General features: G+C 52.8%; 1 protein-coding gene across 2 annotated transcripts; it reads right to left on the bottom strand.

The window, feature by feature from the left end:
• Window positions 1–694: 694 nt before the first annotated feature.
• On the bottom strand, window positions 695–23,070 carry ARAP3 (ArfGAP with RhoGAP domain, ankyrin repeat and PH domain 3). Of its 2 annotated transcripts, XM_025852178.2 has the most exons (32): window positions 22,264–23,070; window positions 22,086–22,147; window positions 21,865–21,976; window positions 18,378–18,578; window positions 18,169–18,238; window positions 17,793–17,913; window positions 17,506–17,690; window positions 17,297–17,403; window positions 16,844–17,043; window positions 16,661–16,746; window positions 16,341–16,523; window positions 16,061–16,196; window positions 15,324–15,440; window positions 14,731–14,878; window positions 14,518–14,620; window positions 12,412–12,631; window positions 11,644–11,707; window positions 10,791–10,954; window positions 8,682–8,894; window positions 8,294–8,399; window positions 6,771–6,918; window positions 6,361–6,429; window positions 5,583–5,657; window positions 5,372–5,486; window positions 3,592–3,720; window positions 3,373–3,506; window positions 3,063–3,145; window positions 2,931–2,966; window positions 2,733–2,796; window positions 2,507–2,644; window positions 2,261–2,299; window positions 695–1,730 (listed from the first exon to the last, which is right to left on the bottom strand). In XM_025852178.2, the coding sequence occupies exons 1-32, from the start codon at window positions 22,785–22,787 to the stop codon at window positions 1,254–1,256; spliced, it is 4,629 nt and encodes a 1,542-aa protein (XP_025707963.1). In that variant the 5' UTR covers window positions 22,788–23,070; the 3' UTR covers window positions 695–1,253. The 2 variants fall into 2 exon arrangements, with proteins under 2 accessions (XP_025707963.1, XP_025707964.1); XM_025852179.2 differs by lacking the exon at window positions 2,261–2,299 and having other exon boundaries at window positions 22,264–23,069.
• Between the last annotated feature and the right edge of the window lie 56 nt (window positions 23,071–23,126).

The raw sequence follows: 23,126 nt of genomic DNA, 5'->3' as shown, positions 1-23,126 counted from the left end.
TTCTCGATTGCTTCAGAATAAAATCCAAACACCCTAGCATGGCCTATAAGGCTGTGCATTATTGGCCCCTGCCAGTCTTTCCCCCTTCAGCCCATACTCTTCTCTGGCTCCCCATTCACTGTGCTTCAGCCACTCCAGCCTCCTTTCTGTTTCCCCAAGAGGCCAAGTCTCTTCCCACTGCAGAGGCTTCATGCCTGTGGCTTTCCCTCTTCTTCTGGAGTGCGCCTTCTCCCAGCACTCCACATGCCTGGCTTCTTTAACTCTTCACAGAGGCCTTCCCCATCCTCCCAGCCTAAAGGCCACCTCCACAAGCACATCATTTCGGTTTGATTTCTTCATGGCACTGAATTCATTTGTGTGTTTTCTGTCTTCTGTTCCCTCTCTACAGTAGAAGCTCCAAAAAAGCAGGACCCGTCTATTTTTTTCTTAATTTTATTTGTTTATTTGACAGAGAGAGCACGGGATAGCACAAGCAGGGGGAGCGGCAGAGGGAGAGGGAGAAGCAAGGAGCCCAATATGGGGCTGCAGGGCTCAATCCCAGGACCTTGAGATCATGACTTGAGCCAAAGGCTTAACCAACTGAGCCACCCAGGTCCCCCGGGACCCATCTATTTTGTTCAAACTTTCTCCTGAATACCTGAGACCTAATTAGGTGTTCAATACATATTTGTTAAATGAATGAAACAGTAATAGCTTTCGGTTCCAAGATTTATTAACAGTGACACATCCTTTTTGGCCCCTCTTTGCCCCAGCTCCCAACCCCAATCAACCTCCACACTCTAGGTCTTCAGTGTAGTCCCCAAATGTAGGAGGTGGGATAGGATAGACTTGGAGATCATTTAGCTCTCTGGCTTCCAAATCTTTTTTTTTTTCTTTAATGCAGTAAAACCACTCCTTTCAAACACAAAATCTCTCACAGAACTCCTACATATGAAATATATAAAGCAGGAGTTACTCTTGTTGAGGGAAATTATGTGGGGCTTACAGCTCTAAGACACAGTTTGGTGTTTCACTGGCTCCTTATTTCAGTGACTTCATGGTACATATAAGTGAGTGGAGGTTCAGTGAGGGGCCATAACCTGATCCCCTCTGGGCAAGAGAGTCCAGAGCCCTCAGCCCTGTGCTCTTTCCATAGCACCACACTGGATTCTAGAGTCTTTCCAGCCAGAGCGGAGGAGGCTCCCAGCAGTGTCTGCCATGGTGAGAACTTGGGTCCTCTGGTTACCTCCCCCTTCAGACTACTCATCTTAGGGTCATGTGAGGGGCTGGCTGGAGGGTGAACTGGAAGTTTGGGTGGGAAAGCCAGGTGTCTGTGTCAGAAGGCCATTGGGGTTTGGGGACTGGGGGCTGGCGGGCTGGGAGGGGCTGCCCAGGCCTATGGTGGTTTCTCCCTTCCTCAGGATGAGGCTGCTAAGCTCCTGGAGCAGCTGCTCCTCCAGGGACCCATGTGCCTGGGGGCTGCTCTTTGAAGGAGGGCCAGGAGGGGGCTCAGGTGGCCTCTCCTCTGGGCTCGGGCCACCTGCCTTGGGAAAAAGGGGTTTGTCAAAGGACCTCTGGCTGGTGAGGGGGGTCTCTGGGTTGGCTGTCTTTTCTCTTATTGTGGAGAAGGAGGTAGAGATGTCCTTGGTCAGCTCGGGGAAGGCCCCCACTTCTTCATACACTGGCTCCTCATAGACAGGCTCCTCTGCTTCCTCTTGCTCCTCCACAGACCCCTGGGATGACTTCATTGGCTGGATGGGAGTAGGTAGCATGATGCAGGCACAAAGTTAGAGTTACTGGATTACTAATCGCTAACGTTTATTGAGCTCTTCCTCTGGGCCAGATGCTGTAAAATACTTTTCATGTATGATATCAAAATAACTCTGTACGATGGGTTACACTGCAGGTGAGTGAAGCGAGGTGCAGAGGGGTTAAGTAAGTTGCCCAAGATCACACAGTGAGTCAATGGTAGAACTGGGGCTTCAGCCCAGGTCTATCTGACTCCAAAATGCGTTCACTTAACCACTTGCCTTCTATATCTCAGATCCTATGACCACTTTCCCTTTTCCTTATCATATCCTACCATGCCTCATTTTCCTCATTCCTTCTCGCCCCTCACAATACTCTCTCTCTCTCTCATACACACACACACACACACACACACACACGCACACCCCACAGATGGCCTGCTGCAGAACAAAGACAGAGGGCACATGGGTTCAGGCAGCACAGAGGAACACAGGGCTGAGGGGCACAAAGCTGACACAGGTACAGTACTCACAAAGAACATGGACAGGGTCCTCCGGTTGTGAAGTCGCCGCTGGGCACAGGTGGGATGGGGATGAGGGGAGGGAGAGACACAGAGACACAGTGAGGCCTGGCAACAGAAGGCAGGGGTGGGGAGTGGGGGCACAGAGGAGGCAGAGGGGGGCACCAGGCTGGCAGGCACACCGCTCCCACCTGCAGGGTGGCAAGGACATGGGCAGGATTCAGGAGGGCACAGCAGCAGGCCGGGGGGGAGCCTCACCAGGGTCTGATTGGCAGAGAGGAGGGTGGCCCCACTGTCATCTCCTCTGATGGGCAGCAGAGGCATGGTGCCAAACTTCTGACGGGCAAGGTCTGAGGAGGAATGGCGTCGTAAGACCACTGGCTGCTGGTCATCATGCTGGAGGGAGAGTAAGGAGTTCGCACAGTGGGCGTGGGACTACAGCTGGGACCTCTGACCTCATCCTCGGCTTTTTCCTTCCCCTCACCTGGGCTTTGAGGATGCTGGTGGTCCAGTCCCACATCTCATCCTCGTCAGTGCAGGACAGGTAGCTGGGAGTGGTCAGAGGGGAATTAGCCAGAGAGGAGGGGTTGTAGCTATAGGGATGGTGGATAGAAAAAGTAGGGAGGTAGAGGATAGGGTGCAGGGCTGGGCCAGAGGAGAAGCCAGGCCGAGAGGTACTCACAGGTGCATCTTCTCCAGTATCAATGTGAAGCCCCACCTAGGAGGCAAAGGAGAACAGAGCTGGGTGATTAGAAAGGCTGGAGGGGTGATGGCAGGCAGGCCCTAGAAATGTGGGCTGGTGGAGAAAACTCACGGTGTTGGAGGCTTTAACTTCTTTCGGATTCCCAGGTAGACCTTGGAACCTTCCAAAGGCCACTCTCGTTCTGGTTTAGAGCTCTGAGAACAAGAAGGCCGTCAGTGAGGTCAAGAGGTGAGAGAAGGAGCACAGTCGGGTCAAGAGGTCATGGAAGTGCTAAAGTAATATGATGACAGGGTCACAGAGGTCAAAGGACCAGGGCAGCCCTGAGATCGAGAAGCACATGGGCTGTGGAGTGAGAAGGTTGAGGCAATCATAGCTGCTCCCCGGGGGCCACCAGCATCTGCCCACCCCCCCAGCATCTCACCTTCTTTTCCTTGAGCAGCAGCAAGCAGCGCCCACGCAGCAGAAAGAACCTCTCCTGGAAGCGGTTTCCCAGTAAGCGGGGCGGCTCCTCCCGACACCGCAACAGACCCACCCTTGGGCTCTCGCGCCGGATACCTGGGCACAAACAGGCAACACTGGGTGGCGGGTCCTGGGGGGGAGGCCTGGGCATGGGGGTGCTGGGCTGAAGAAGGAGGTTCACCTGTGAAGAGGCAGCCGGCCTGGGCCAGGGAGACTTTTCTCAAGAGCAAGGAGGCTGAGCAGGGCTCTGGAAGCTGGCACCATTGAAGGGCCTGTTCTAGGACCCTTTCCTTGGGGTGCAGTGGCCGCTCTAAGGAGTAAAGTAGGGGTGGCTATCAACCAGATTATCCATCACACCCTGGAGCCTCCAGCTCCTTTCCCACCAGCCACATTCGTTTGTCCATTCCACAGCCCTGCCACAGGTATTTATCTAAGGACCAACTCTATGCCGGGCATTGCTGGCCCTGGGGATACGGTGGTGAGCACGAAAACCCATGGCCTACCTTCACAAAGCCCACAGCAAAGTGAGGGAGCAGACAGTACACAGGTAAGTAAACCAAAGAATTGCAGGGAATTAAATGCTTTGAAAGAAACAGGAAGAAGCTGAGAGAGAGTAGTAGGGCAATTACTGGGACAGAGTGATGACGGGGCAAGGTCTCTGAGAAGGGGGCATTTGAAGCTGAGATTGGGGCCTGGAGGAGCAAGAAGAACAAGCCATGCTAAGATCAGGGGAAGAAGATTTCAGGCATGACACAACACAGGAATAAAGGCTCCGAGTCAAGAAAGATGTGTTTGAAAAACAGCTGACATGGCTCAAGCACAGAGAATGATTTATGTGAGATGAAGTCCAAGAAATAGGCAAGGGCCAGACATTCGGGGTCTGTGAGCCATAATAAGGAATTTGACTTTTATTTGAAATTTGGTGGGAAGCCATTGGAAGGTAATGGCATGATCTGATTTATGTCTCAAATGCGTGTTGACTGTTGTGTGGAAAATGGAATGTCGGGAGGCAAGAAGGGAACACGGGCCAGCTATCCCTTTTCTGGGGCCGCACATTTTAGTGGTTAATGTTGGGTGCAGAAAGGTAGCGGTGACTTCGATCTGGGTGGTGGGAATGGTGGAAATGGGGAGAAGCAACAGATTCTAATAGAATCAACAGGACCCGTTGGTTGCGTTAGGTGTGAAGTTGAAGGAAAGGAGGACTCTCAGGTTTCTGGTGTTGATAACTGGGTGAATGGAGGGGCCACCGACTGAGTTAGGGAAAACTGGGAAATGGCCAGGCTTTTTGTTAGGCAAAAGGTCTGGGAATTGAATTCAGTCTTGCATCTTTTAAATTAGAGATGCTTGGGGCGCCTGTGTGGCTCAGTCGGTTAAGCGTCCGACTCTCGATTTCGGCCCAGGTCATGATCTCAGGGTCGTGAGATTGAGCCCCGCATCAGGCTCCACACCCAGTGGAGCCTGCTTAGGATTCTTTCTCTCCCTCTGCCCCCCCAATAAAAAATAATAATAAAAATAAATTAGAGATGCTTGTGAGACATACAAGGGGACGTGTGCAGTAGACAGTTGGATATGTGAGTCTGGAGCTTGGAGGAGAGGTCCGGGTCAGAGACCCAGCTTATTAATAGCATTTAAAACCATTGGAGTGGATGAGTCATCCAAAGAGAAGTGTAGATAGAGAAAGGAAAAGGGTCTGGGGTTGAACTCTGGGTCCTTCCAATATTTGGAATATAGGCAAAGGAGGAAGAAAAGCCTTCTTTGGGGAGGAAGGGAAACCAAGGATTTGTGGGGTCCACAAAAGTCAAGAAAGAAGAGAGTACTGAGAAATAGGGAGTGGTCAACAGTGTAGGCTGTCCCTTCACATGCACGAGGACAGTGTCAGTGTATTTGGTAACACAGAAAACATTGGTGACTTTGACCCCCCTCCATCGCATGTGCATGCACACACACATGGTCATGCTCACCAAGTTCCCCGTGCTCACGAATCTCAAATGTCACCCACAAGTCCATCCCAGCCTCAGTCCCCCGCATCTCCAATACCTGGTTAGTCAGCTCCTCAGCAGTCAGTGTTGGAGACACCTGGGGTCAGGGCAAGAGCAGAGGACCCATGCTGGTCAGTCCACTAACCCTGCCCCCCCATCCTCTCCTCTCCCCTCCTGTCCCCTCAGGACTGACCTTTAGGGTGACACAGTTGTCTGGGAGCTGCTGTTCTATATAAACCTCCATGATGAGGTCTCCAGCCTGGGACAGCTGAGGGGAAGGCATAAAGAAGTCAGGAGGACACAAGAGGATACAAAAAATCAAGGTCAGAGGACTCCTTATGTTGCCTCCTAAACACGCCCCCCCTCCATAAAAGTCTCCTCCTACCCGCATCCCCAATGTGGCTCAGGCCCTTAAAAGCGAGAACCCCAGGAGAGGATGAACCGCATCTTCAGGCTGCATGGGTGCTCCCCAAGGCAGTGCAGCATATGCTTGGAAGGACAGGTTTAAGGTCGGACTCTCTGGGTTCCAACTCTGCTACTCGCTACGGTAGGACTTTGAATAAGTGACCCTCAAGGCCTCTGATTCTTTATTTGAAAAAATGAAATTGTCTACCTCATGGAGTTGTGTGACACTAAAGTAAGATCATAGGTGCTTGGAAGATAAGTCCTTAGCTGTTTGCTATCGTATTTATTGCTATTATTCTCACTGCTCTGTATACCTTAGCTAACTCTTCCTTGGATCTCTTACATGAGGAACCCAAGTATTCTGCCATCATTTTGTAATGAAGAATCCTCGTGGTGGAATAAATAGAGCAAATCCTAAACCAAACCCCTCTTCCCAAAGCACTCCCCTCCTTGGGTTTCCCCTGTGTCTCAGAAAGCTGAGGGCCATTGTCCAGCAGCAGAAGGGCACCTTCCTATCTTGATTTCCCTCCTGGCCCACTCATGAGTCTAAGGTCAGAACAGGTTACCTGTACATCCTTCCAGGTGGTGATAAGACTGACCTCCAAGTCAATCTGAGCTACCTGGTCAGAGTCAATCTGTGGAAGAGCCCAAAAGGAGCATGTGTACTGTGGGGCAAGGGGGGGGAGGGGGGGGGGGAGGGCAGGGGAGGGTGTGGGGGGGAGGGGTGCTAGGAAAAGGGAGAAACAGGAAGAGTTTGCAAGACCAGAAGACCTGTATGAGAGCATGAGAGGCGAGAAGAGCTAAGAACCAAGGGGCCATGGGCATTTGGAGTGAGGTTATGGGATAGAGGGGCCCAGGGCTATGGGGGGTGACTCTTGGTGCAGAGGGCCTTAGAGGTCTGGGCTAGGGGCTTTTGGGGGGAGCAGGATCCAGAATTCAGGAAGAGGGACTACAGTCAGGGTTGGGGAGAGCTTACATCAAAGACAGAGACGTAGCCATCGATGAGCTCCTGCAGCACCCGCACCTCATGTTCCCCCCGCCCATCCGTCTGGAACACACTGGGTGCAAACAGCAGGGCCAGGTTCCGCGTGCACATCTGGTTTAGAGCGGCACACTTTTGTACCCTGCAGAGGGGTGTGACACGGGTCATGAGGGATGCAGCTGGTGCTCGCCTACTGGTTGATGCATCCATTCATTCAGGAAATACTAATTGAGTCAGTAGGCCAGGCCCTGGGCTAAGCACTTGGGATACAGTTGTAAGACACAATACTGGCCTCAAGGAGCTCCCAGTATAGGGGAGAGACAGATGAGGAATGGGTGATTATAAATATAGTATGGGGCAGCAAGCTTTTTATGGAAAGGGACGACAGTAAATATTTTAGGCTTGTAGGTCATAGATTCTTTGTTGCAATTCATCAGTTCTACTGTTGTAGTATGACAGAAGCCGTAGACACTGTATACGTGAATGGGTGTGCCTTTACACTTCATGTACAGAACTTTATTTTAAAGATTATTTATTTGAGAGAGAGAGCATAAGTGCGGGGGGGGGGCAAAAGGAGAGAGAGAGAATCTCAAGCCAACTCCCTTCTGAGCAGAGAGCCCAATGTAGAGCTCGATCTCATGACCCTGGGATCATGACCTGAGCCAAAATCAAAAGTCGGACGCTGAGCCGACTAAGCCACCCAGGCGCCCCTGTACAAAACTTTACTTAGGGGTGCCTGGGTGGCTCAGTCCGTTAAGCACCTGCCTTCAGCTCATGTCATGATCCCAGGGTCCTGGGATTGAGTCCCGCATCGCTCACCCTGCTTGTGCGTGCTCTTTCTGACAAATAAATAAATAAAATCTTTAAAAAACAAACAAACAAACAAACACAACAAAACTTTACTTAGAAAAACAGACAATTGGATGGATTCGGCCCATGGGCCATAGTTGGCCCATCCTTGTGATATAGAGTAATCAGTACAACAGCCAGGGTTCACCTTGGAATCATTTAAAGACCTGTCTCCCCAATAGGCTGATCAAGGTAGATCTGCGTCTTATTCTTCTTTGTGTCTCCTACATCTCACCCTTTGCCTGGCATAGAATAATAAAACAAAATAACAATGATTGCTCACCATATCTGAATGTTTACTACCTACATGCCAAGAGATGTGGTAAGAATTTTATAAGGATTATCTCATTTAACTCTCATCACCTAGGAGGTGGATACTATTCATTACACCATCTTCCTTTTACAGTTGAGGAAACTGAGGCTCAGAGAGTACAAATAACTTACCCAAAGTCACACACTAGAATGGTAGAGCCAGAGTAAAGCCTAGGTCTGCCTGACCCCAAAGTTCCACACTCAGAACGTTTGTGCTATGACACTTTCACTTAACAACTGTTTGCAGGATGAATGAATAAATGTGAGGTGGCCGGGATGGGGTGTCGGGGGGGGGGGGTTGGACAGAGGTGATAAAGGCTCAGTGAGGAGCTTGCAGGGGGTCTGGCTCTACTGACCGATAGAGATGCCCGATGAGGGTAGCCAGTGTGCGGCGGTTGACCTGTGGCAAGCAGCCAATCACTTCTTTGTATTTCTCCACGCGCTGATTCTTCTGGGGTAGCTCTGGGATGGAATGGGGGGAGGGGTGGAGAGGATCGGGGGAGGGAGCAAGGAGGGATTTTTAGAGAAACAAACCCAGGATGGATGTCTCTCTGCCCCCTTCCCACCTTGACCTAAGCTGAGTCCCTGAGTGATCCTGGGGTGTGGGGGTGGGGGAGAGGAGTACTGGGGAGGAGAGCTGCCAAATCCCACAAAACAGCCTCAGGGACGGGGAGGGGGGGGAAGGTGGAGTTCCGGGTTGCCCCTTGGTTGCCTGTGAGGAGTTCTTAGGGATCTTGGGAGTACCAGCAGCCTCCCTCCAGCGAGGCAACAACCGTGCAGAGGTCACAGGGTCATCGAGCTCTCGAAAGAAGCGTTTGAGTGTATCGGTGACATCTTCCACAAAGTGCTCTCCTGGCCGGAGCTTCACTGACCGGGCATCCCGCCGGAATTCAGCCAGGAGCCGAAGGCTACGGGCACGGGCACCCCCTTTCCGGTATATGCCCTCCAGCTGGAGCCCTGAGAAGAGCCAGCATCTCTGCTTACCACTGAGCATCTCTGCTCACCACTGCCCAGAGACCCAACGATCCACCCAGTATTCAGTATCTGTTACCCCCCCAACACACATGCTATATCATCTTTGGGGTAAGGGGGCCAGAGAGGAGGAAGTCTGCCTCCATGGTCTTGATTCTCAAGACCCTGCTCAAGTCCTCCTGCTCAGAAAGTCCTTCCCTAACCATGACATTACACATAGCCTCCATCACTCTCTATCTCCTTACTGTTTTGATTTTGAAATAGCACTCTCAAATTACATTACAGTTGATCCTCCCTATTCACAAATTCCACATTGTGGATTCATCTACTTGCTAAAATTTATTTGTAACCCCCCAAATCAGTACTTGGTGCACTTTTCCAGTCATTTGTGAACATGCGCAGAGTGGAGAATTTGAGTTGCCTGTTGGATGCAGTCCCAACAAAGCTCTCATATGGTAAACAAGTGTAGTTTTCATGGTATATATAGAACCACGTTTTTTGCATTCTTGTGCTTTTTTTTTGGGTAATTTCAACTGTTTAAAATGGCCCCCAAGTGAAGTGCTGAAGGGCTGTCTAGTGTTGCTAACTAAGCGCAGGAAGGCTGTGTGTACCTTATGGAGAGAACATGTGTGTCAAATAAGCTTTGCCCCTGTATGAGTTACACTGCTGTTGGCTGTGAGTTCAAAGTTAACAGATCACAAATATATGTTAGATAAAGTGCCTTTAAACAGAAACACACTTCAAACAAGGTTACATGTTGATCACTTGATGAGAAGGTGACCAGAAGCTCCCAGGAACCTAGCCCTGTATTTCCACTGGGGCAAGGATTTAGGATTCATTCATTCAGTGTTTGCAGTAAGTTCAAAGAACAAAACTGCCGTGAATGACAAGAACCGACTGATTTTTCTTATTTATCACCCATCTCTCCCGCTAGTCCCTGAGCTTCACAGAACCTTCCCTCTTCACTGCTATATATCCAGTGTCTAGCACACGGGAGCCGCTCAGTAAGCATCTGCGGAATGACGAGTGGCGGTGTGGGTATGAACACCCATACTCTTTCTCCAGGGCTCTTCCCTGGACTGCTGACTTCATTCCTCCTTTGGACATGAGAGAAACCGAGAAGAGGATGGGATCTAGGGAGTGGGGGAAGCCGTGGCATGAGACTACTACCAAGGTGTGGAGAATGTCACTAGCCACAGACTAACCACTGTCCATGCTGTAAGCACAACTATTTGTAGTTCATGGATGTGCCTTTTTTGCCCTTTACTGCCTTCCTTGGTTTTCCATGAATTTCCCTCCTTAAGAGTCCAGCCTTCTGAAAAGGGGGCTCGCCAAGGAGCTAGATTCTACTTGGTCCTTCCTTGGGCTGGAGGAAAAAAGCAGAGGCCAAAAAGTCACAAGGAATTCTGGGAACCACTTGCGCAGCTGATCTTTTATGCCTGGAAAAACTCCTGCACAGAATAATTCTGCTCAGACCTTCAAGGGTTTTGCCACACAGCTTGGCTCTTGCCTTGTAGCTGCCTTCTCTTTGTTTTCTGTGGCTCTCCAGTCCTATTTCAGTGCTGCTCTCCCTCCACCCCCACGCCCCCACCAACAGCTACCTTGGAACACTTACTACCTGCCAGGTGCTGTGCTAAAAGCTTTACATATGTCATCTTACTATCACAACTATCCTAGAAAATGAGGTCTGTTAGTAGTCCCATTCCACAGAAGGGAGAGCTGAGGCTCAGACAGGTAAAGCAGCTTGCCAAGGGAGATACAGCGGGTTGCTGTTAGGCTGTGGTCTCTGGAGGCAAAGCTCTTGTAGGCAGATCACACCCTCTGGCTGTGCCTATGTTCCCCCATCCCCTACTGGCTCAGTATTGGCCAGTACCCACTCACCGTGCTGGGTGACAAAACTGATGCAGGCATCCACGATGATGGGGATGTCACCCCGGCTCATCTGCTGCTCCTGCAGCCCTGTGCCGCCACCGCCGGCTGCCCCCTCAATGGCTGCGTTCCATGCTGAGAAATCCAGCCGGCCCTCCCCCTGCAGATACAGGGTCCTGGGACCCGAGAGGCCTGAGTCAGAGCCAGCTCCAGAGGGTCCTTTGAAGTTAAGAGGCCCAGGATCACAAGGACCAGACTTCTCAGAGCCACCAGCAGGGGGCAGCAACATTCAACCCAGATGGGGCCCCTGAAGGTGAATTTTTCTTTTCTTTTTCCTTTTCTTTTCTTTCCTTTTTTTTTTTTCTAAGATTTATTTATTTGACAGAGAGAGAGACAGCAAGAGAGGGAACAGCAGGGGGAGTGGGAGAGGGAGAAGCAGGCCTCCCATGGAGCAGGGAGCCCCATATGGGGTTCGATCCCAGGACCCCGGGATCATGACCTGAAGCCGAAGGCAGACGCTTAATGACTGAGCCACCGAGGCGCTCCCCCCCCCTTTTTTTTTTAAGATTTTATCTATTTATTTGAGAGAGAGAGGGAAAGAGAGCACGCACATGTGGGGGGAAGGGTAGAGGGAGAGGGACAAGCCAACTCCCTGTTGAGCACAGAGACCGACGCAGGGCTCAATCCCAGGACCCCAAGACCAAGACCCAAGCTGAAGTCAGACGCCCAACCAACTGGACCACCCAGGCGACCAGTAGGCCAGCGAATTAGAGGAATTGGGCAGTGGTCCTGCAGACCAGGGTGGAGGGTAGGGGCTGAGCTCTCAAAAGAGGGACCCAGGGTCAAGGATTGGGGTAACAGTTACCTTCCTGTCTCCACCAGGACCAAATGCTCCTTCTTGTCTGGGGTGTCAGCTGCTGAAACCACACCTAGGAGAAGAATCATCAGACATTATCATCATAATTGTCTTCATCATGGTGACCATAAGTCACTAAGTATTTAATGTATGTAGGTGCCAGACTAGGAGCCTTACAAACAATGTTGCATTAAATCCTATAAGTTACATACCATTATCCCCATTTTACAGGTGACACATTAAGGCTCAGAGAGGTTAAGTTTCTTGTCTCTTTACTTGTTATAAAATGGCAAAGCTGAGCTTGAACTCAGGTCTCTTGTCTCCAAAGCCCTCCAATATTATCCCACACTGTTCCTCTTTGAGGAAGAAGTGAGAGTACCCAGTCCGCTTTCCCAGTCTCTAACCAGCAAGTGACTCCAAATAATACTAACAGTAACATTAATAACATATAACATTTATTAAACACGAATAAGATACCTTCTGCCAGGTTCCGTGATAAGTATTTTACATGCATTGCCTTATTTGAAACTTACAACTCTTTTATCATGCCCATTGTAAAGATGAGGAAACTAAGGCACAGAAAGGTTAAGTAACTTGTCCAAGGTCACATAGCTAGGAAGTGATAGAGATGGGGGTCTGTATCTGGGCAGTCTGACTCCAGAGCTTGTGCCTGAATCCACTATGTTCTGCTGCTTCCCACAGGGACCCCAAATAGATGAAGGTCCACTGCCCCCTACCCCATGGCCACCTTTCATCCCCGTCCCCACCCCTGCTCACTGATTTCCTGTAGCCGCCGCAGATGCACCATGTCCTCGGGGGCTGGCGGGCCAGGGCCCGGTGCTGGGCACAGGAAGAGGTGGTCACCACGAAGAAGTCCGAACCCTGACAGCCAGAGGCCAGGGGCCAGGGCTGAATGGGTGGGAGAGCGCAGCCACAGGCGGCCCAGCCGTAGCAGCCCGGGGCCCAACAGCTGGTGGCAGCTCAGCGGGGAGAACCACTGGGAGGCAAGAGGAGGACATGGGCAACAAGGAGGGTGGGGAAAGAAGCCAGACGGCGGGGGGAGAGATAAGAGTGAGAAGGATAGGGAAAGACATGAAGAGAAAGCAGAAGAAAGAGAGGAATGGAAAGGAATCGGGAGAGAACAGAAGAAAGACCCGAGGAGACAAGAGATGGATGGAGAAAGACAGGAAAGAAATTCAGTTCAATTTAATTTGCTCTGGCCAACACAGAGAAGACCCCTGTGTGGCCGCCTTCTGCCCTTTGCGGGATGTCGGAGCCAGAAGGAATGGGGAGTCAAAACGCTGTAACTGAAGAGTCATGATGCCCTGGGAAATCCCAGCATCCTAAGCGGCTAGGGGAGGCTTTGTGGAGAAACAAGTGTTTGAGGTGGTCCCAAAGGAGTGCTTCCCCAACCACCTGTGGGGAAGGAACAAGGGGTTCTTCTTTTCTTTTTGTATTCAAAATTCCAATCTGTTACTAACCAGTACGTTCATAAAAAACAAAACAAAACAAAACAAAAAACAACACAAAACTACTAGCAAAGTGAAATTAAAAAAAAAAACATAAAATATAAGTCCCCACTTTAAGAAATTATTCTACACCCAAAATCGCTCTGTTACATTGCTAAGAAAGATTCTGAAATGCTCCCTCTTAAGTTCTGTTCTTATCCTGCCAGAGGCCATGACAAAGAGTGAGCCGGTGTGGTGTCCCAGGCTGCAGACTGCACTTTGGGGAGTACGGCCCTTAAGGATGAGCTACATTTTTGGAAAGTGCAGCTGACAATCAGAGGAGAGAGCATGGTGGCTTCAAGGGCCATGGCAGAGCCCTGAAAGGACATGAAGACAATTTCTTGGTGGGAGTTCTACTCCTCTAGCTAGGAGAGTGGGGTCAGAAGCCAGAGAGCAGGTGAGCATTTCCCACAGAGGAGTGCCATGTGCTGCAGAGCCGACTGGGTGAGGCCGGGAGGAGGCCCTTGGACTTTGGCAATGGGAAGTCACTAGCCACCCTGTAGCATGGCAGCTCAGAAGTCTGGCAGAGGCGGGCAGCCGCAAGGGGCTAAGGAGGAAGTGCAATCCTGCCAGGGCGCACAATGTTCCGATGGGCCATCAGGAGGGCACCAGTGGGATGAGCTGATGGTAGAGTAGGGCTGAGGGAAAAGCTGGGTAGGGATGGGAGTGACTGGCATCCTCATCACCATTACTATTTCAACACCCACAGATGGAGGGCCTGCTGTGTGCCAAGCAGTGTGGGCCTCACGTGTCACTTAATGCTCACTCCCCGAAGGGCGTGTCTTGTACACCCACTCTATCCCTATGGAAAAGCTCACGAGGCTGAGAGCTGGAGGACTCAGATCCCAGCATGTCTGATTCTAGGGCGTGAACGTTTAACTCCAGAGACAGGGTGCAGGACGGAGAGACTGGCTTGCCTGGGAATGGAGATGCTGGGGCACGTAAAGGCAGCCTTCCCTCTGGACTGGGAGAACTTGGTGGGTGGGGTGGGGAAATGGGCATTAGAGGCAGCCTTTCCTTGGGCAGAGGCCCAGCACAGTGAGGTTTGGGCCATGAGCTTTGGAGACAGAGGTCTGGTTTTAATCCTGTGCCCTGCTGCCTCCTAGCTCTGTGACCTTGACCAAGTGACTTCATAACCTCTGTGACTCTGTTTCCCTATACGTGAAATATTGATAATCCTTTCCTCCGAGGGTTGCTGTGAAAGTTAAATGAGAGATTGAGTGGGTAGTGCCTGACCCTGGTCCTAGCACAGCTGTTAACCTGAGCTGTTAGTGGACAGTGGTGGGAGTGGCTGTAGGAATGAGAGAGGGCAGGATGGGGGCAGCCGGGGACAGGGAAACCATGAGCTGTCGGGGAGGGGTCTTGGCTGGCTCACCTTGCCCACGGCACTGGTCCAGGCCTCCAGACTGTCAGCGCCATCTGTGCCAAAATGCTGGATCCTCCCCCCGGTGAGGATGAGCTCAAAGGAAAAGGGAAACCTAGAGAGAAAGTGAGGTCAAGGAGGAGAAGGCGAACCAAGAGGTGGCAGGCAGGCTTTGGGTCACGAAGGGCAAAGGGGGGGGGTGCAGGGAGCACGACGTGCGGTTACCTGTCGAGGTCACCTGGGTCAGTGGGTGGGGGACTCACACCCAAACAGACAACATCCTGGGGCTGGATGAGGCTGAGGGGGTCAGGGCTGCTTTCTGACGCAAACATTTCCAGAGCCGCTCTCAGCACGCACCACAACCTGGGGGGAGCTAAGCGGGTGGCTGATGGTCAGCAGGCAGAAGACCTCGGTGCCTACTATCATAATTCCCATTTACCAGATAATTATCCCATCTATGCCACACCCTCTGCCTATGTATGATCTCATGTAATCTTCCCAACAACCCTATGAGGTGGGTATCACTTTCAGTTCTCTTTTGCAGATGGGGGAACCCGAGGCCCAGAGTTTGAGCAGCTTGCCCAAGTCACATCAGTAGGAAGTAGCAGAGCTGGGATCTGGCCCAGGCAGTCTGACTTCACAGCACAGGTCCTCAGCTATCTCCCAGTGCTGCCACTGGGCATGGTCCCTCTCTGACTCCTGGCACCCAGCCCCCATGCCAGGGAGTGGCCCTGCTTGCTCTTCCCAGCCCTCTGTGCTGCACTCTTGCTCATCCCGGTTTCTGCCCCATCTCCTCCCGCCCTCAGCTCCCCTCTCACCATCCCGGCCCCTGCGAGGAGGTGGGGGTCCAGCTTTGCTGCTGATGGGACCACAGTACAGGAAGCCGCTGTAAGTGGCAGGTACCACCACCTCATTGTACACACCAGGGGAAGGGTCTGCAAGGGGGAAGAAGTGGTCAGTCAGCTCAGGGCAGCGCGGTGGGATGGCCTGAGCCCTCTGGGGGAAAGGATCAGATGGAGGAAGACAGTGGGCCCCGATATCACTGGCAGCATGGCCAAGTCAAGTCCCGGCGAGTAGGACCCCTCACCAGCCACATTAGAAAAGAGGGTGGCAGGAAGTGAGACTCCAGCCCTTGCCCACTGCCTGTCGCCACCAGTGAGCCGACCCAGGGGTGGGGGCCTCCGAGCGTGGGCTGTCCTGTAGATGTCTCAGGCCCTCTGGCCTGACCACTGGAGGAAAGCCTCTTTAGATGACCATTTCTATGATCAGACTTCCCCCAGGGAGATGAGACCTCACTTACGGGTTGACCTTGCCAGGGGTAGACCAGCACTAACACCTCAAACACCCAGATCCATCCCAGGCAGTGGCCACCACTGGTCATTTCATGACATCAGGAAATAGACCCCACAGGATCTAGAAGTGTGGGGAACTGCCCAGACTGGGCTATTGTGATGGCCTGAGTAAGAGGATACTTGGGGCTTCCTTGAATAATCAAGGCACAGGTCAGGGCTGAGAATTCTTGGAGAGTGAGAAAGGGGGCCCTTGTGGGAATTACCTGGGAGCAGGAGACAAGGGAAGCTGCCATCGAGGGCTGAGGGGGACCAGGGCTCCTCGCCCTCTGAGGCCTCAACACAGAGGAGCTGGGTCATGTTCTTCAGCAGGTTGGGTCCTGCCACGGCAGCACACAGTGCCTGCAGAGGGGGAAGGGCCTCTATCAGCCCTAAGACCCAACCTGAGAGCATGGGGACAGTCTTGCAGTCATCAAAAACAGCCCCCAACACCCCAAGTCTAGGCATTTCGGCTTAGAGACTGCCCTCCTCCCCATCGGCTCCTACCTGGAGAAGCTGGTTATGATTGGGATACTGAAGGTGGGGCTTCCGGTAGAGACCCAGCCGGTACTTCCGGGAGATGAACTCTCCCCGGGGGCCAGGGCTTGTATCTGGATGCAGGCCCTCGCCTAGGGGTAGTGCCCCTGCCCAGAAGCGGTTGGCACGATCATTTCCCAGGACAATGAACAACTGTAGGATGACAAGGGGCAAAGGCAAGTGACAGGAACTCAAGAGTCTCAGACATTCCTGCCCCCAAGCTGGGCCCAAGGCCTTTTTTGGGTGCTCTCCTTCCCTCTTCCCACTTTCTCCCTCTTCAGACTCCTCACCTGCACTATCTCATTACTCCAGACACTTGTGTCCAGCTTCAGGCTCTGTACCTTGGAGATCCCAGAACCCAGGGCCCGGTGCTGACCTGTTGGGGTGTGGAGGGTACGTGGCACGGATACTCAGAGCCCCCTGCCCTAGCCCCCCTCCCTTTCCCTGTTTCAGCTAGAAGCCCCGGCCCTCACCTGCACACTGCTTGCAGATGACCACCCCCAGGTTGACAGCGGCCCAGTCTGGGCGGGAAGCCCCACAGTCTGCACAGTGCCGGTTTGCCCGATTGGACCAGATTTTCTCAGCCACCTCGTAGTCAGACAGGGTCTCGGTTACTGCTTCCTGCAGAGCGGCCGCCCAGCTCTGCCGAGCCCCCCCAGACTCGGCTGTGAAGCTGAGGGGTGGACAGCCAGTCCGTGGGCATGGAGACCCCCTCCGACCTGTCCCATCCCACTGGCCGTTTCTGCAGGAGCCACCACAGGCCACAGCTGGGCCAGCCCAGACCCTCCTGAGACCTTGAGCCTGCTCACTGGACTCATGTCAGTGCAGGGAGCCTCCTACTGAAGAGGCCTCCAGTCCTCTGCCCACCCTGTGCCTCCTTCCAAAGTCTCTCCCCCAGCCCTGCCTCCTGCCAGTCTGGGCCCCACCTGAAGCAGCGATGGGGTGTGAGCAGATCAAAGCTGCGACTCTTGGTCTCCCGGACACTGCAGCCTTGCAGTTCAATGAAGCAGATCCCGATGCCCAAAGAAAAGGCCTGGTGGGGATTGGGGCGGGGGGAGTCGGGGTTGGAGCAGGCACAGTGAGGCACCAGAATAGACTCGGCCAGGCTCCTTGGCCCCGGCCTGGCCCTTCTCACCTGCTCACTCTTGTACAGTGCCAGCTCTCCAGGGCTCAAAGCGGCAAAAACCTTGGCCTTGTATCCACGGAGCTCCAGCATGCCTGTGCGGAGGGGTCGGGGTGGCTGAGGGGGCCGGGGGTGGCCCAGCAGGCGCTGCTCCCTCAGGCAGGATTGCAGCGTGGAGCACCATGTGTCCCGCTGGGCTGGTGGGGGCCAGAGAGGCAGGTGAGCCAGCGGGCCGTGTGCCCATACGGCCTTCCTGCCCCCACCCGGACACAGCAGACACAGCGGGCCCTGATTCTCACCCTCGCTCTCTGTGCGAAACACGAACACCCTCTGGCCAGTGATGACCTGGAACTTGTTGTCCTTGCTGCTGCGGGCCATCTCAATGGCAGTCAAAGGGATCACGCCTTTGGGGAAGGGATCCTGGAGAGACAGTCCAGTGATACACAGGGCCAGAAGCTCAGCCACGTGTGCTGACCCGGGAGCCAGCACCAGCTTTTAATGAGGTCAGCACTCATGTCACAAGCAGTGGGGTACAGCTGCTAGCCGAGCTACTTTAGATGCTGACATCAGTCATGTGGTGACCCCCCCCCAACGGCCTTCCCATCTTCCTGTCCTCAGCTCTCCCCCTCCCTCTCTCTGTCCCCAGTCCCGACACAGCATCTCTCAGACCCCCACCTTATCACTGCCAAAGTACATCAGACTCCTCCCATTGAACTGCACAAAGCGCCTCTGGAAAACGTAGTTTCTGGGGACAGGAGGGGCCAAGATGAGTGAGCAGTGGAGGCTGTATCCTGGGGGGCTCCTAGGGTCTGGGAGCACTTGGGACCTGACACCCACCCCACCCCCAGCCCCCCTCCCCTCCCTCCCCTCCCTAGCAGCCCCACCCCTGAGGAGAGAGCTTGTCTAGCCAGCCACTGAGAAGCGGCGTGGGGCGGTCTGCTGTGGAGGAGAAGCTGGCATAGGGTGAAATGAGGTCATCGTTGGTCTCCACGTCCAGGGTGGGCGGTGAGAGGGTGGCATCCCCGGGCAGCTCAAGGCTGGCATAGCCAGCGTCCTCCCGTGCCTCCAGATCCTGCCTGCTGAGCCTCATGTGGGGCAAGACAGAGGAACACACATTAGACCCAGGTCCCTGGACATCCCCACCTGCGGTGTTTCGTAGAATGCCTGGCAGATACCGGATTGCTTTTCAACGGGGAAAGAGGGAGGTTGGGAACCCAAAAGATAAGCACAGAGTCTCCTCCCTGAGCACACTTAGATTTTTGATCAGAGCAATTTCAGTCCCTGCCTTCTGCCATTAGTGTTACTTGGTAGAAAAGTTGGCGAGGGGCTTCATAGCTGGCTCTCTGCCACAGATGCCGATATCTAATCGAGAACTCTTCTCGATCCTTTCTCCAAAAAGGGCTTGACCTTCCTTCCCTGGACCAAGTTCCGGTCGGTTCTCAACAGGGTGCTATGAACTGCCTAACTGGTCACCTGCTTCCCCTGGGGCCCTCCCTCCGACACCCATTTTTCCACCACCACCAGTGCTCTTTTAAAAATGCAAGTGAGATCATTTCACTCCCCCCCCACCCCCGCATGAAATCCTGCAATAACTTGCATTTGCAATTAGGATAAACCCCAATTCCTTACCATGGGCTGCAAGACCTTGTACAGTGAGACCCACGGCCAATCCCCTGACCTCTCCTTGCATCACCCTTGCCTTTGCTTCCTACCGTTCAGCCACATTCTCTTCTCTCTGAGTCTTTGCACATGCTGCTCCCTCTGCCTAGAACATGCTTCCCCAGTCTGCTTTTTCTCATCTTTAGGTCTTTGCTTATGCCATCTTCCCAGGAGGTCCTCTATTATTCTCTGTCACTTTCCAGTAGTCCTTACCTCAGTAGCACAAAATCACTTGCAAAACCTTAAAATATGGGTTTATGGGCCCCACACCAGACCCCTGAGTTTGGTCTTTTGGGAGTGGGGCCCAGGCAGCTCTAGTTCTGAAAGTTCCCCAGGCTATAGTGCAGCTAAGGTTGAGAACCATTACTCTACCCTCTTTGTTTTCTACCTCACCGAGAAACCGAAGCAATCAGACAAGAACCCCACAGACTCACAGTGCCTCATCTACCAAGTTTCACACATACTTTGCATTCCTCCTGCTACCATCATGAACATCTCTGTCTGAAGCCAGTCCCGCCTCTGTGCACTGTCCTCTCGCCTACGCAAGGACATTGCTCCGGACTTTCTCCCCTTTCTCTCCTCTACAGCAGCTAATTTTCCCTCTCTCCCAGATCACTGCAATCCACCTATAAACACATGTGACACTCCATCCTACAAAAAACATTTCCTGACTCCATTTTCACTATCAATAACCACTCCACTCTCTGCTCTTCTTTGCAGAAAAACTCCTCAAAAATGTCGTCTATACATTCCAACTCCTTCTGTTAACTCCTGAGACCCTTCTGATGCAGCTTTCACCTCTATCCCTTGTCAAGGTCCTCGGTGACCTGCATGTTGTCAATTCCAGAGGCCAATTCTCAGTCCCATCTTCCTTGACCTCTGAGTAACATCTGACACCACTGACCTCGCCCCCTCCTTTCTTCACTTGGCCCCTCTAACACCACATTCTCCTGGTCCTCCTTCTCCTTCACTAGCCATTCCTTTTCAGTCTGTTTCACGGGTTCTTCCTCTTCTCCCAAACCTCTCGATACTGGAGTGTGCCGGGACTCTGATCCTGGTCCTCTGCTCTCTCGACACGCGTTCACAGCTACATACACCCACTTAGAAGGCTGACAACCCGCAAATTTAGATATCCAATTCAGACCTCTCCCCCAAAGTCCAGACTTGTATATCCAATGGCCTATTTGTCATCTCTTCTCAGGCTTATAACATATACCTCAAATTCAGCATGCCCAAAATGGAACTCCTGATCTCCCCACCTCCCCGAGCTTTGTACACAGCCTTCCCCATGTCAGAGCAGAGCAACTCCAGGAACTTTCAGTTGCTCAGATGGCGCTATCCAACAGAACTCAATGTGAGAACCACACGTGTGATTTTCAATTTTCTAGCAGCCACGTTAAAAGAAAATAAAAAGAAACAGATGAAACTAATTGTAATAATATATTTTATTTAATCCAACATACCCAAAATATTGACATTTTATTACGTCATCTGTATAAAAAGTAAGATAATATACGTCTACTTCTGTTACACACATCCAGTATTGCTTTTTTCATACTAAGCCTCTGAAATTTGGTAGTTTTACAGTTACAGCACGTCTTACTCAGACTAGCCACATTTCACGTGTTCAGTAATCACATGTGGTTAGTGGCTACCACCCTGGACAGTGCAGGCTCAGCCTGAAATCCCTGACGTCATCCTTGACTGCTCTTTTTTCTCATAACCCAATTTCCCAGGGTAGTTTGCCTTTAAAATATAACCCAAATCTAACCACTTCTCACCATCTCCACTACCGTGATCCGCATCTGAGATGTCTCACCTAGATTACTGCAACCACCTCCTCACTGGTCTCTTTGCTTCTGCTTTTGCCCCCTACACACCGTTCCCAACATAGCGACCAGAGGGGTTCTTAAAATGTAAGTGAAAACCCTCCCAAAGGCTTCCCATTTCACTTAGAGTCAAAGCGAAAGTCCCTACAAGGTCCTACCTGACCTGGCCCCTTTTACCTCTGTGACGTCATTTCTTCCCACTTTTCCTGCCCTGGCCACTCTGCCCCAGCCCTGCTGGCCTTGTCACTGCTCTTGGGTCCCCCTGAAAGCCTCTATTCTGGCCACCACCAACCCCCCCCCCCGACCTGGGACACTTTTCTCCCAGATATTGTCATGACTAACTCTTTCACCCCCTTCATTTTGCTCAAGTGTCATCTTCTTAACACTCTGGCAACTCGTAATGAACAATTGCAGGGCGCTTCCCCCTCACTCCATCCCAGCCTTCTGAGCCTGCTCTGTTTTTTTCCATGGCACTTACCACCTTTTAACATTTGATGTAACTTACTGATTGTATCTATTGTTATTTGACTATCTCCACACAGGGGCAGAGATTTCCGATCTATCCCAAGTATCTACAATATCTGGCATGCAGTAAATGCTCAATAAAGATTTCTTAAATGAAAGCATGAAAAGCCCTTCTCCCTGTTTTAAATCATATACCCGTTTGTTTGTCTGCTTGTTTCATTGCCTGCCTGGCCCACTGAGTCACAAGCTGCCTGAGGAGGGGACTGGGTCTGTCATAATCCTCCTGTATCTTAAGTACCTGGCTGGCACACAGGGGACACTCAATGTGCACTTAACGAATAACTGGATATACGGCCACCACCAACCAAGCTCCTCAGGCTTCCCTCTTCCTGCCATCACCATCCTACTGACGACTCACCTTTGTTCAGCCCTGTCCTGACAGACACCTCTGCCTTCTCTTCTGTCGGGTGGCCCTGGGACGCCCACAGGCTGGACCCCATAGTACAGGCAGCCAGGGTCCATGATGTGTACTGGCAGGGGGAGGAATGGGGGAGGCAGGGAGGAAGAGGTCAGGTGGGGGGTGTCTGGGGTCCTGAAGGGCCCTGTCCCTCTCCCCCAAACCCATGATAACCCACCTACCTGTGCCTGTTGTGGGCCTGAGGGCAGGGGTGGGGGCAGCTGCCTGGGAGCTGTCTGGGGCCCTGAAGGAAAAGGTCGAGTGATCGTTAAGGGAGAGAGGAGAGAGGACTAGCCTTCATGTCCTGCCCCTCCCTGCCCCCACCCAGCACTGGCTCCCAAGGGAGCCAACCCCACTCACATGTCCTGAGCTGTTTGTGCCCCGCCTCTTAAGTCCAGGCCAAAGTAGATGGCATTGGGCATCATCTCCATAGTATTCGAGGCTGAAGTCTGCTCAGAGGAGGACGTGGGGAGAGGAGGGGACTTCGGGCTGGACTCTGGGCTCCTGGGCACGTCTGGTCTCCAGAGGGCTGGGCTCACTCCAGGCCTTTGGGTGGTGGTAGGGCCGCTGAGCCCACCAAATACTGTCCTGGGCTTAGGCACAGGCTTGGGGGGCTGGGCTTGGGGAGCTAGGCTGGGAGATGGCTCCATGGCACTGTCCGACTGGGGATCCAGGGAGCCCTCTGCAGCACCGGCCTGCAGCAGGCGCAGAATGCGCTTCCGGTGCCCTGTGGCGCTGATGCCCAACTGCCTCAGCTCCTCATGGCCCAGGCCCCGGGCTGCACCCGCCGTAGCCAGGCCGTGCCGCCGGAACGTGTCTGCATACTGCTCCAGGTGCACCGTGGCCAGCCACACAGCGATGTCCAGGTCCTGAGGGGCAGCCATGGGGGCTCAGGCCATTGCTGGGGGGAGCGGCAGGGTGAAGGGAGGGCTCAGGCTGAGATTCCCCCTCCCTGTCCCAAAGTCTGAGGCCTGGACCGGAGATAGGTACCAGACTCCAGTCTTCCTCCAAAGAAAAATGACCAGTGGCCGGCAATCTGGAGGAAGAGCCGTCCCAGAACATCAGAAAGGGCTTTCTTATTATAGGAGAATCCCTTCATTTGCGGGTGAGGACACTGAGGCCCGGGGAAGGGAAGAGGCTTGCCCCAGGTTCACCAGGAGTTGGTAGAAGTGTTGGCCCCCAAGCTCCTGCCCACCCTAGGTCTAGACTGAAGCTCTGCCTTC

The sequence above is a fragment of the Callorhinus ursinus genome, unplaced genomic scaffold, assembly GCF_003265705.2.
Source record: "Callorhinus ursinus isolate GAN/ISIS: 27379988/994484 unplaced genomic scaffold, GSC_fseal_2.0 scaffold23, whole genome shotgun sequence".
In the NCBI taxonomy this organism is placed as follows: Eukaryota; Metazoa; Chordata; class Mammalia; order Carnivora; family Otariidae; genus Callorhinus; species Callorhinus ursinus.
The sequence above is the reverse complement of the archived record's forward strand: the minus strand, read 5'-3'. Positions and strand labels throughout refer to the sequence as shown.